Raw genomic sequence first — 14,267 nt, 5'->3', positions numbered from 1 at the left:
ATTTCTCTCTTCTCTCTTCCTCTTGCTGTAAAAATCAATAAACTATTCTTTAACAAAAAATAAAAAATAAAGCTATACTGAATATTTTATGAGTGAATGTCTACAATATGGCATCAGTACTACCAGAATGCTGTTTGAAATACAGCAAAATTCCAAACCCTAAAATTCTCATTTTTCTTTTAGAACAAATTTTGATGTACTTTAAGCCAATTTCTGTTATGTTACATAATTAAAAATGTTCCAATCTTGATGGGTATTAAACATTTTATTTAAAGATTTTAAAGTAAAAAAAAAAAAAAAAAAAAGGTACACAAATACAGACTACATTATGATGACCAAGGCAGTCTTCCATATGGCAAAAGCAAAACAAAATTTGAAAAGTAAATGCATAAAGTCAAATTCCTGATAGCCAATTCAGGCTGCACACACATAAAATGACCTGGCCACATGCTTACACAAAATACATTTTTTCTTAAAACACCAAAACTCCTACCAGCCTGACTGTCAACTGCCTTTTCCCCCTGGTGAGTATTTTCAGAGAACTTTATATAATATAAAAAGGATTGGCATGGCACTTAAAGACTACAAAAAACAGAACACAATTAAAAACATACTTGTAATGCAATTCTGTATAAAATATACACAGTAAATCTCATTTGTTTTTTAAAAAAGATTTAAAAACAAAAGACCGCCCTGAATAATGCTTAAAACCTCATCACAGAAAAATGTTCACCGTTTGCAACATTTATAGAAAACTGATGGAATTTTTTTGAGATGATCTCTAACTTGAAGAAGTCATTAGTTCAAAATTTATTTAAAATAGTAGATAAAAGGATAACTCACTGCCTACCCCTATCAAAACGCTTTACCATAAAGACTCTAACTACAGGACAAAATAAAAGATAACTCAAAGTTTTCTCAAAATGTGGTTCAGAGACTCAAGGAATTCTTAGGCAGGCCCAGTATTGTGCTTTTAAACAAACTTATTCCGCATTCTAAAATTTTAGAACTAATGCCCTAGGGGAAACAGCACCACTTAAAAGCAAGATCATAAACATATTTCTGACATGTCAGAATTTTCTGTAAGTTTATGATTTGAAGTGAATACTGCCTTTTTAAAAAAACAAATTTCAGGCATTAAGAGAAACATATCTACCTCTTAAACATGTGGAGGTATATAAACATTTTCTTTTGAGGTTTTCATTGCTTTCAGACTTAATTATTTAAAGAAAAGAGTACAACCGGCTGGTGTGGCTCAGTTGGTTGGAGTGTCGTCCCCTGCACCAAAAGGTGGTGGGTTCGATTCCCAGTTGGGGCACGTAAGGGAAGCAACCGATCAGTGTTTCTCTCTCACATCGATGTTTCTCTCTCTCTCTCTTTCTTCCTTCCTCTCTCTAAAATACAAAATAAAAATTAAAAAATCTTTTTTTTAAAAAAGTGTGCATGGCCAGAAACTTTGGGAAAATTATATTTCTAATGAAATGTAGCATTAAAAAAAAAAGATATTTTATTAAATGCCTACAAATTTTAAATCATTCTAAGCTGAAAACTTGATCACTTTCCCCAAAATTAAATTTTACTAACATTGGGCAATTATAAGTAATGTAGATGATTATGGTTATTTTTTAAGTCCCTCTCATAAAAAAGTATTTAAAATAAACAACAAAAGGATGCTATCTCTGGCATCCTTTAAATACATTGCTAAACACTAATATTAATGAAACACAATCTGAAGAAATCTGCCTCTGAAATGTATTGTATTCTGTATTACATGTGTTACCTACTTAACAAAAACTCACTTAAGGAGTTGGAACTGAGATGTGCACGACTATGTATATGTGTTTTGAACTTTTATTCCTGTTTATTATTTTTCATGGATTTCACTGAAGACTCCATAAACAGGATCCAAAAGTACAGATAATGTGTTTTTGGGTAGGAAGTAAGCATGTTCAATACATTGTTTGGAAGATAAATTCTTTTCCTGTATACTAAATTATAAGGGAAAACAGTTTACATTCTGTCTCCACTGGATAAATGGAATGCTTTTACAAGTTTGGTAATAAGTGCCTCCTTATTTAATCAAATCACAAAAAGCAACTGTGAGATTTACTTTCCAATAAGAAATAAATATTACCATTGCACTTTTTTGTATCTACTTTAAATTTCTATTTTTTCCTTTCTATATACTGAGAAATTTTTCATTCAGCTACATCCTGGATCCTCTGAACTACATTTGTGAACATTCCAGTTAAAGTTCTGGCTGAAGGGACTAGCTCAGAAGCTAACCCCTTAATATATTAAAGAACTCACTTGTATCAGTATTTCAAAAACAGCTAATGATTTGGAATCTGATTCTTGAGAAAATGTGCCTAATTTTTTCCATAAGAAGAATGTATTTTCCCCAATTCTAAGCAAGTAATACTTTTTATTACCAATCAATTTAATAACTGTTGCCTTAAAAATCAGTAATTATCATCCAAAGCAATGATAAAATTTAAAGCTGAATTTTTAAACACAAAGGATTCAGAAACTAACAAGGTAATATAATAAGTTGCTATATTTTGAATTCTTTTATTCCAAAATTAAATACTTCAATGACTTATGGAAGAATGACAAAAATCATGGGAGGCTTATGGTGTAATCCCACCATGTACCTTAATGCAACAGATAGTCTTTTTAAAAACAGTGGTAAGTAGGAAAAAGCCCACTATGTTACTCATCAGTAGGCTGCTAGATTACCAGTATAACTAGATTTTGACACAAATGTCTGGAAACTAGCCTCAATTTTTTAAAATAAAATTATATGTAATAATTGACTCTTATAGTCAACGATACAAGATATTGAGTGTTTTTTTGTAGCTGGCAAATATCAAATGGTTCATTATATCCAGGTTGGTAATGAGTTTTCCATGCATTAAATGGCAACACAAGCAAAATGCATAGTTGAGAAATGACGATCAGACGCATTCTTCTGCAGACATCAAAAGAGGATTGATATACTCAAAACCTTCAAATTCAGACTGATCAATCTTCCTCACAATATCGCTGTTGGAACAAAAATAATTTCATAATCAAGATTTCTTCAACTTTTTATTTAAATGGTAAAATAAGAGTAAGAAACAAAAAATAAGGCTAATTTATATAAATTACAGAAAGAAGTTTTACAAGTTTTTAAGATTAATCCCAAAACATTTTCTAGAAGAACCAAGAGTCCTAGAAACAAAATTTTAAAAAGACTAATAAACTTACAGGCAACTTTAGAACCAAAAGATAGTCCAAAACTGAAGACTGAGATTTAAAAAGGCACAAGTTGTCACAATTCTAGTTAGTCTTAACTTTTGACCTGAACAACATTCATAATTACAGTTAACATCCAGGTCTGAATTAGTTTTCAATTTAGTAGTCACACTATCAGGGAATGGTGAATAACTGAGGCTGATCAGAACACAGCGTTTGTGTTAAGTATAGTGAGAGATATGGCTAGAAAGTCAGGATGTGGCAGACGGTGGGAGGGCTTAAATGCTAGCCAAGAGGATAGATTTTATTTGCTAGGCAATGCAGGAGTTGCTAAAGGTTTCTGAGTTAAGGATTTAAAGAACTGCAGTGGTACTTCATACTTCATGAGGTGTAGAGTGGGTTGCAAAGTAAGGGAGTCCAATCAGGAGGGCGGCAGAATATTCTAGGTATGATTTGAAAGAGATCTGAACTGGGCTTATGGCAATGCGAATGAAAAACAAGGATCTGATGCAAACGATGGAATAAAGGAAAAACAGACATGGACTTGGCAGATGAAGGTATTATGTAGTTTTTTTAAGGAAAAGGAGGAGTCAACGATCACTGACACTCTGAATCTGAATGCGGGAATGTCCAGTGGTGCAAGGAGCAGAAAAAGGTAAATAAAAACAAGGAACTCATTGAGAACAACAGAAAAAGAGACCATAGAGGGTCATTACTTCTATTTCAGACTTTATATGTTTGAGGTGCTTGTCTCACAAGCCAGCGGAGATGCTAAACAAGCGAATGGAAATGCATCTCAAGACAGATATCGTGGGCGGGGGGGGGGGCTCTGTGCTTTAGAAACCATCACTCATTTACTCTTCACAGCAACCTTGTGAGGTAGGCAATTCAAGAAGAAATAGGCTCAGAGAAGTTATGCAATTCATACCCAGGTTACCCAGATGGTAAGAGGTGGCGTCGACATTCAAATTCCTATCTTTTGATTAAGTCCAGTGCTCTTTCTAAAACATAGTGCTATCTGAAATAATGGTTTTAGTACATATCTCTCTCCTCTAGTAGACAGTAAGCTTTTTGCAAAATTGGCCTGTCTTGATCATGTTTGAATGTCTAGTAGTTAGCATAATGCCTTTTGCTCAATAATTGTTTGCCAATTTAGCTGGGAGTCATTTTTATTTTTTTAATTTATTTTATTTTTTTATTTTTTAAAATATATCTTTATTGATTTCAGAGAGGAAGGGAGAGGGGGAGAGAGAGAAACATCAATGATGAGAGAGTCATTGATCGGGTGCCTCCTGTACACCCCCTACGGGGATCTAGCCTGCAACCCGGGCATGTGCCCTGACTGGGAACTGACCCACGATTTCCTGGATCATAGGTTGATGCTCAACCACTGAGCCATGCTGGCTGGGCTGGGAGTCATTTTTAATAGCTGGTATCCATGCTCCGGGGCTGGCTGAAATCTCCAAGGTACAAACTGCATATGGCAGAGAGAATCCTGTCACAAACAGAATATGGAGCATCCTAGTCTCAAGGGGACAGGGAAGAAAAGATGACAAGTGGTCATGAATGCCAAATGCATTCTAGACATCAGGGGGAGATGGGAACTGATCAAAAAATTGCCTTAAAATTTAGAATTTAAGAAGTCAATTCAACCTTCAAAAGCTGAAGCAGCAGGTTAAGTTGTAAGAGTTTGTTAAAGTGTTGGCATTAAGAAAGCACAACCAATGTTGACTACTCTGAAGGCATTTCATAGAGATACTGCTTATTTTTCCTTTTCCATGAGCACCTATTAACCATCTTTGAAAAGAAAATGAGAAAAAGAATGCAGTGGTTCAAAGAAGTGCTATGATTCAGGAGAAAAAATTAGGAGATCTGAGCATGTTTATAAGCAGAGGGAAAGAAGCTGAAATAAAGAAATTAAAGAAGGTGGAGGCAACTGACAAAATAAAATCCTGGAGGAAAATAAGGGAACGGGTCTAGCAAAACAGGAGAGTACCCCTTGCAAAAGAGGGACAGCCTTCCAAGACGAGGGAGGAGAAAAAGGTTGAGAAGAGTTAGAGAGCAAATCTGAGATGTAAGGTGGCCTAATGACACCTGAAAATGGAACAAGCTCACACCAGGGAGGTCTTAATTCTTGCAGTCAAGTTAAGGCAGGGTTAAACCATTAAGAGTGATGAAGGTAGGGGTAGGATGAAGGCTTCTAAAATGTACAGTTTGGAACAGCTGCTATGAGAAATGAAATAAGAATTAACAAGATGTAAATGACTGCCAAGTGGTAACGGCCTCCTTCAGATGACAGAATGAATCTGTAATGACAAGTGCAGGATCAAAACATCCCCAAATTGTTCTACACTGTATTTTTAAAATATGTAACATAAAAACAAAAGATATGTCAGACCACTGCTGGCTGGACTTGATAAGCTGATGAAATCTTTTTAAAAGCAATGTGGGAACACATAAAAGAGCTTTAAAATTCCATACCCTTTGACCTAATTCCCTTTCTAGGAATCTATCTTAAGGTAATACTCAGGAATCAAAGATGGTCATCATCAAGAGCACAGGCCCTACTCACTAAGACATGGGTCTAAATTCTGGCTCTGCCCCGACAGCTGTGTAACTTTGCTTAACCTCTCTGAGCTTTGGTTTCCTCATCTGTGAAATGAAGATGGCAATAACTTGGTTTACAAGGTTGTTATAAGAATTAGGGATAGAACATGTAAATCAAAGTAGAAAACGGAAGTTATTCTCATAATTTATAATAATATAATAGATTCAAACACCTGGTAGCTGAGTAGAGAAATTACAATATAATCTGATAATGAAACACTGTATAGTCACTAGAAGTGGGACTTTCAAAGAACTTTAAAAATATTTTAGTCCATGGAATTACTTTACTTACTCATCATCTGGAGTGAGCTGGACAGGTTCATTAGTAAACTGAGAATCAAAGTTGTCCAAACCAAATTCCCCAGAAATATTTGGTTTAAAGGGAGGTACCACCTGCTTTTGCTCCATCTAGAAAGACATATTGGATGACAGCTTAAGCCTGCATTCTTAGAAAAATTCCCCCCTACGTTCTCCTCTACCCTCAGATGCTCCCCAGACTTACTAAAGTGAGTCCCTAAGGCAAGGTTCTGCACTATTCACATGATGGAAATAATTTTCAAATCTGAACAGTGATGCAGGTTTCAATCATATTTCAACCTGCTCCATTAAGTTAATATTCTAAGCTTTCACTGTTTTAAACGCTTTTCAAAAAGCATGTTAAAGAGGAGTTTTAAGTAATTTAGGCTGCGATACACTAGTTATTCAACACTCTTTCAAGGCAATAAAATTTGGCACAAGATAATAGTGAAATCTAATATAGAAAACAATCACAATTACATACCATATCCCAATCAACATTTCGGAAGAATGGGTGTCCCTGAATATCAGCAAATCCTGTTTGAGGGTGACAACCCAATCGTTCCTTTGGGTCCTATGGTAGAAAGAAATGTTTCAAAAATGGGTGAACACCATGCTTCAGAATACATCCTTTCCATGACCTGTGTTTTGTGTCTATTATATGATACCTTTATGTCTGAAATCAGAACGGTCTACTTTTCATTTCTAGAAGGTACAACACTAGATTCAAATGAGTGACAAGCTTGTGACAAGATTTCCTCATGCCTCTTTCTCCAGCTATCATATAATTAAAGTGGAGCTAGGTCACCACTTCTTGCTAAAGAAAAATGGGAGGGAAAAGAGAGCAGAATCATTTGAGCAGCAACTAGCTATTTCTTTGCCATGGGTTACAGTGATAGTCAAAATCCGGAAACCCCAAAACTTCACGTTTGTTCTTAGCTCAATTTAGAGGCCCTATGCCCAACTCATAATTTGGATACAATAATGACACCACCTTTACCTGAATCACTGAACTAAGAAGGGGCCTGCAACTCAGCTTATTCATTACTGTGAAATGAGAATATATTCCCATTTTTCCCTCAATAAAAGACATTTTATTTTGCATATTAACACCTCACCTTCATTTTTCACTGTGTAAAAGCTTAGGTTTCCAGTTTAAATCTTTCCTCATATAAAGTACTCATTTAAAATAAGCTTCAATTTCTTATTTTACTAAAATTCATCATTATCTTATCTATTTATCTTACAAGGTATATGCACATTAACCTACCACTTATTTAAAATAAGATTTGATAGCCAAGATCATTGTAATATAAAAAGAAGTATATATTTGGTCTTTGTCCCAGGTTCCTGACCCAAAGTTTCTAAAACCTTTGTAATTTCTTGACTGATAAGAGTGTCTTTTGTTATTCATAACAAGTCCCTTTCTTTTCTTTTTTTTTTAAAGTATATCTTTATTGATTTCAGAAAGAGGAAAGGAGAGGGAGAGAGAGAGACAGAAACATCAATGATGAGAGAGTCATTGATCGAGCCCACAACCCAGGCATGAGCCCTGAATGGGAATCGAACCCTGATCACCTGGATCCCAGGTCGACGCTCAACCGCTGAGCCACGCCTGGCCGGGCACAAGTCCCTTTCAATCATCCCTGAACTTATGCTAATAAGATGACTCTTGGTGGGCCTCTAGAGAGCTTCAGGATGGGGTCTGAATGCCAGAGGAACCAACCATGTGATTAAAGGGCTGGGACTTTTCAGCCCTATTTCCAGAGGGGCTAGAAACTGAGTGAAATCACCAAGGGCCAAAGATTTGCTCAACCATGCTTATGTAATGGAACCTCCATAAAAACCTCTATACCATGGGGGTCACAGAGGTTCTGGCTGCTAAACACATCTATGCGCCAGGAGGGTAGGCGCACCCCAGCTCCACAGAACAGAAGCTCCTGTGCTCAGGACCCTTCTGGACCTCATCCTATGTACCTCTTCATCTGGTTGTTCCGTTGCATTCTTTATAACACACCAGTGATAGTAAGTAAATGTTTTCCTGAGTGCTATGAGCTATTCTAGCAAATTATTGAACCTGAGGTGTGTGTGGGGGGGAATCCCCAACTTTATAGCCCAGTCAAATAGAAGTGTGGGTACCCAGTACTTGTGACTGGCATCTGAAGTGAGGACAGTTTTATGGAATTGAGTCCTTATGCCTGTGGAGTCTGATGCTAACTCCAGATAGATAGTGTCAGAAATAAACTGAAATGTAGGACACTCAGTTGGTGTCTGGAGAGTTGGAGAATTGGTTGTTGGTGTAGGAAAAAACCTACACATTTGGTGTTATAAATTTTATGAGTTAAAACAGTTCAGAATTATAACTTTAGATAGATCCTTAAACTCCGTAGCCTACCATCTACAACAAACTATGAAATGCATTCAGATTTGTGAAGAGCCAAGAAAATTCATTTCTTCTAAATTTTATCTAATCATAAGGTTTTTGATGAGAATTTTGTAGAGAACACTACTGCCTGAAGTGCTCAATAAGTAGAGATTCTATGAATACTAACCCCAAAAATATTGAAAATTAGAGCAGGAAGTATAATTGAGACCATTCCCAAAGATGCAATTTCCCCCTAATTGAGTACACAGTATATATCATTTACATTAACACGATATGTAATATACAGCTCGGGGTAAATTATATTGGCAAAATTTAATTTAATGTCGGTATCTAATGTCAAATTTCTCTTTGGTAAAGAGACAAATTCCAGATGTAACTGAAAAAATTACATCCTCTGATATTTTGGAATTTTATGATGCTTCAATCTCTACTTACCACTCTCATTTATATAGAGATAAACCACTAAAGATTTTTATACACAATTTATACCTTGTTGAGAAAACTCTTCAGGACACTTGCAGCTTTTACAGACAGAGAACGTGGTATACGAATTTGTTTTTCCAAAATAACTAGAAAGATAAAATAATGGTATATTTAATCTTTAAATTTTTATTCTGAGATACTTAAGGCATTATTATAGATAAATAAAACATTACATACACTACTTAATTGTCTCATGTACTTTCCCAGTCCCATTCCTCTCCTCCTTCTCAGAAACCGCCTCTAATCTAAACACTGGTTTTAATCATTTACACGCATGTTTTAATCTTTGACTACCTTATTGTGCCTTAGTTCCCTCATCTGTAAAATTGGAATAAAAATACCTGGTTGTTATGAGGTTTAAATGAGTTAATATCCTCCTCACCGGCACCGGTATTAGAGCACTTTACAAATTTTGCCAAATGTATGGGGCATGAAAGAGTAGTTCATTAATGTTTTACTGTGCATACCCCTAATCACTAGTGAGGCTGAGCATTTTTCCACATATCCCACGGCCATTTGGATTTCCTATTACATGAAATATTTATTCATATCCTATTAGGCCTTAATTATTAAATGTAGAATTTTATGGAAGTCTTTGCACCTCTTTGGACTGTGTGTTGGGGGTCCCTGTGCTTATCTGCTGTGTCTGTTCTGTTCAATTCTTTGTATTCCCAATTGTGGGGCTTTTTTCCTTCACCTTTTGATGCCTCTTATCTTCTTGGTACTCTTACTTTCTCCCATATTATTCTTGAACTTATGTACTCAGCCTCGGCTTCATGTGAAAAGACTGTCCTCTCTAGCCACAGGATTCCTTCCTCTAATCTCTGTGATATACTGTCTGGAGGAAACTATGGTTTTGAGTAAGAAAAGGTAACTGGTAAATGGGGCTGAAGACAACGGAGGTAGAAAGGATGTATAAAAAAAGTCCAAGCCTCACGTGTTAAGTAGTATACTGTCCAAATTATTTTCTGCTTTCTCACTCAAAGTAATAACTTGAGCCATCCTCATTTATGCTCTAGAATACGTTATTTACAGAGAATCTCTGTAAAATACCTTGGAAGAGATAATCCTCTGTGTTTTGATCAGGGTTATCAGAGCTCCCAACAATATCGAATGGAGACCTTCCTGCCATCATCTCAAACATTAGTACTCCAAGAGCCCACCAGTCAACACTGAAACCTTCAAAAGAGAAATTTTAAAGCAATAAATTACCCAATCTGCATTCTTGAGAGTCATTAATTTGAGATTTATTTTATTACATAATGAAAACATAAACATAATGAGAAAGTAAACTCTAAATGCATTATAATCATCAAAGCAGGCATAGGGGATTACAGTAAAGCTTATTTCACTTATCAACAAGGGGAGGTACCTGAGAGATAACTTTAAAAATAAAATATGAAAAATGAAACATTAAGTTTCTTTCCCCAAATAAATCTATAATTTCAGACTCAGAGCCTGTATCTAATGTTTTGTTTTGTGGATATAATTAAATTTCATTTGAGAATAACCTTCCTGGGTCTGAAACTTGATCTTCTGCTAGCTGATTAAAGATCCTTGAAGGACCTTGGAATCAGATTATGAGCAGCTATCAGAAGTACCCATCCTTTACATATGCTGAAATGAGAGGTCCAGAACCAAAGCAGTCATATGTTTTCTTAAGATAAACATATCCTCTGGTTCCTGACAAGCAGTTAATCTTCCCACATCTTTCAGATTCCTCAGGGAAATATCCCAGGAAATCTGAACAATCTTTTAGAGGTTCATGACTCTGGAGTCACCTAGACACAGTTTAAATCCTTACTCTGCCACTTTCCAGCTGTATGACCCTGGGGAAGTTATCTAAACTTTCTATACATTAGTTTCCCCGTCTGGAAAATGGGAATTAACAGTGCTTTACCTCATATGATTGAGAAGACTAACTTAGATAATATATGTACATTAGATAATATATGTAAACTGCTTAAAATAGTGCCTAGCACCTTTTAGTGCTTGTCACTAAAAACATGTCATTCAAATTTGTACCCCCAAATACTGCCAAAATCCACTGTCTTCAATTTCAGTTTGGGCTTTAATGTAGGTTTTAAGGGTAAAGAAAGTTTATATTAATAAGATCAGCAATGAAATACTACAGTGTACCATAATGCAATTTGTACCACACTGAACCACCCTTTTAGCACACAGCTGAGATACCACCTATTAATTTATTACCATAATCTTCTCCTCTTAAAATTTCAGGAGCAATGTAATTGGGAGTACCACAGAAAGTGCTGGTTGTATCTCCTGGCCGTAATCCTTCCTTTTATTAAAAAAAGAAGAAAAAAACAATAAGACCCAAAATTCTGTTTCCGATTCACCTCTTTTATTTCATCTATATAAGCTCAGCATCTATAGGTAATATATTAAGCTTAAATAAAATATCACTAGCACAGCTGCCTTTATTATTAAAATCATGGATTTAAATAGCTTAAAGAAAATCTGTTCTCATTAGATGTTGATAAAAAGTCAGTTCAATTAAGATGAAAACTGCATTTAAAACAATTCATATTCAAATAAAAATTTAATAGAAAAATTTAAATTATATTAGAGTAAAATGAATCATATTTTATGAAGAAAAGAAGCACTTTAAACCCCACCTCCTAATACAACCACTGCTAGCATTATGATGTTTCCCTTCTGGTTGTTCCTAAGGCATATATTTTGGTTTTGTATTTTAATAGCTACAGGATGGAGAAAATTAAGACAAAACCTACTAGTATCTACAAAAAGAGAAACTACACAATAACAAATGGAGCAATCACCAAGAAGTTATAACAAAAAACTGTGTATGTACCTAACAACACAGCCTCAAAATACAAAGAGTAAAAATAGACAAAAGTATTATGAGAATTTCACAATCCCTGCTACGGACTGAATGTTTATGTGCCCCCAAAATTCATATGTTGAAGCCCTAATATGATAGGGGAGGTGGGGCTTTTGGGAGGTAATTAGGTGACGAGTTTAGAGCCCCCATGATGGGATTAGTGTCCTTATAAAAAGAGGAAGAGAGATAGCCCTCCCCCACCCACCTGGGAGGATACAACAGAAGACAACCATCTGCTAACCACGAAAAGTGCTTTGACCACACACGGGATCTGCAGGCACCCTGATCTTGGACTTCCTAGACTCCAGAACCATGAGAAACAAATATTTGCTTTTGAATCTACCTTGTTTTGAAGCAGCCCAAACTGATAATACAAGCCCTAATCATGACGGTGATTTTAACAGATTTATATAAAAAATGATAGAGCATTCAGACAAAAAATTAGTAAGCAGAGAAAGATTTAGACAAAAGCTAGAGTTAAAATTTTTATATATAAATTACATACCTATGGAATATCCATATATATGTTTGTGTGTGGAGAAAGGAAGGAGGGAGAGAGAGTGTGAAAGAGACTCCTTGCTTGCAAAAGAGAGATCATATGTCCTTTTTTAACTACATGTGGGATACCGACATAAAGGAATTCTCAATACATTCCAAAGAACCAATACCACTCAGACCATTCACTAGCGACAGGGAAATTAAATAAGAAATCAACAATAAAAGATAGTGTAAAAGCAAGGTGAATAATATTAAATATACAATTAAGCATCTGCTTCTTTTACTTTATAAGCATGTAACTGCCTATGCAATTACAGACGTCCTATTATTAATGATTATATAAAATTCAACTTAATATATGTACCTAGAATTTAACCATTTCCCTACTGTTAAATTATATGGTACAAAATTCCAAACAAAAAAAGGGGAGGGAGATATACACTGGAAATCAAGCCTTCTTCCCATTCCCATCGCTGACACATCCTGCTCCAGCAACCTAGAGGCAACCACCATTATAAGGTTGTTTATGTGTCCCTCCAGAGATATTTTAGGCATGGTGTATTTTTCTATAAATTTTATTCTACCATATATAACACTTCTATAAACATCGGGAAGAAATATTTAGTAGTATGTTATGACTCTGAGGGTTATTTTGTGATTCCTCCTGGGAATATATAAGCTATTCTGTACACGAGGAAATATTACTGTGACTTAAGTTGTTTTGTACTATTGGCTATGGCTTGACATATAGTTTAATGATGAATGACATACACTTTCAGGGCAAAAGTCAGAGGCAAGGGATGAAGTCTGTTAACCTGTAATAGAGCTATGCTAAACCATTCACTTGTTGACTGAATATCTAAATGTAGACCCATCAGCTAAATGATCTACACTGTAACAGAGATGTTATTAAAATTCCCCTGCTGATAAAGGCACATTAATTCATAAAATTGTCAAAGTTTTTCAGTCCATAAAAATCAATGTTCATAAAGTTTCAAACATAAGCCTGAAGATAGTAATTCAAGTTCTCATATGCCTCTAGTCATCAGTATCCTAAGCACTCATTATATAAAAATAGCATCTAGTGAGAAAGTAAAGAAATTAATTAAACTTAAAGGAAGTATTTCTGGAGAAATTACGTAAAATTTTTTTTAGTATTTTAGATTTCCCAAGGAATTGTTAAAAGGAAAATTGTTTCTGTAGAAAGAAAATTGTTATATTTGCCAGAGGTCAGACTTTAAGTAAGTTTAAATACTGCCTAAGTCATAAGACAAGAACATTCTATTTCCCTGGGATTCATTTCACATAAGCTTTAACATCACAAGGGTATAACCGTGTTAGAGAGAGAAGAGACAAAGTACTGTTAGTAAAGTCTTTGAAGAGAAGTTCCAATCCTGGCATCTTTTCCTACTCATAAAACTAAGCAGCTCCTGAAAAAGGAGGAAAGGTGAAAAGGGAGGGAGGGAGGAGAACGAATTTAAAGCCATACTGAGTAAAAGCTCTAAGATTTATCAGAGATCCTGATTAACTTGGTTGAGAATCTCTGGAAAGAATGAGAATGTATAATAAAACTATGATTTTTTTCATTAACAGCAACAAAAGATTAAGAAAGACAGAAAACAAAGAGAAAGACAGAGACAGAGCAAAAGAAAGCCTTAATTCATTTTTGTAAATTTCACTGTTTAAGTATTGTATGCCCATTACAATAACTTAAAAATACATAAAAGTAAACAGAATATGTAATGCTATATAGTAATACATAACAGAATACATAATAATACATCTAGAATGAGAGAATTCTATACTTTAAAACTTTACTGTTATAAGCATTTAACACAGTTATGAATTTTTGTAAGCATCTTTTTATGTGACTTCATATGCTTTGTCTTATAGTCA

At 35.0% G+C, this 14,267-nt stretch overlaps 1 protein-coding gene across 1 annotated transcript in view; it reads right to left on the bottom strand.

The window, feature by feature from the left end:
• Positions 1-497: 497 nt before the first annotated feature.
• PRKCI (protein kinase C iota) overlaps positions 498-14,267 on the bottom strand; it is a 57,386-nt gene continuing 43,616 nt past the window's right edge. Inside the window, exons 13-18 of the mRNA XM_081138779.1 lie at positions 11,222-11,309; positions 10,064-10,189; positions 9,017-9,096; positions 6,626-6,715; positions 6,137-6,252; positions 498-3,045 (exon numbers count right to left, since the gene is read on the bottom strand). Of these exons, the coding sequence (XP_080994905.1) occupies positions 2,958-3,045; positions 6,137-6,252; positions 6,626-6,715; positions 9,017-9,096; positions 10,064-10,189; positions 11,222-11,309 (588 nt within the window). The 3' untranslated portion in view covers positions 498-2,957. The remainder of the gene's footprint in view (positions 3,046-6,136; positions 6,253-6,625; positions 6,716-9,016; positions 9,097-10,063; positions 10,190-11,221; positions 11,310-14,267) is intronic.

Source organism: Miniopterus schreibersii (assembly GCF_964146895.1).
Source record: "Miniopterus schreibersii genome assembly, chromosome: 5".
NCBI lineage: Eukaryota > Metazoa > Chordata > Mammalia > Chiroptera > Miniopteridae > Miniopterus > Miniopterus schreibersii.
This window is presented reverse-complemented; position numbering and strand designations above follow the sequence as displayed.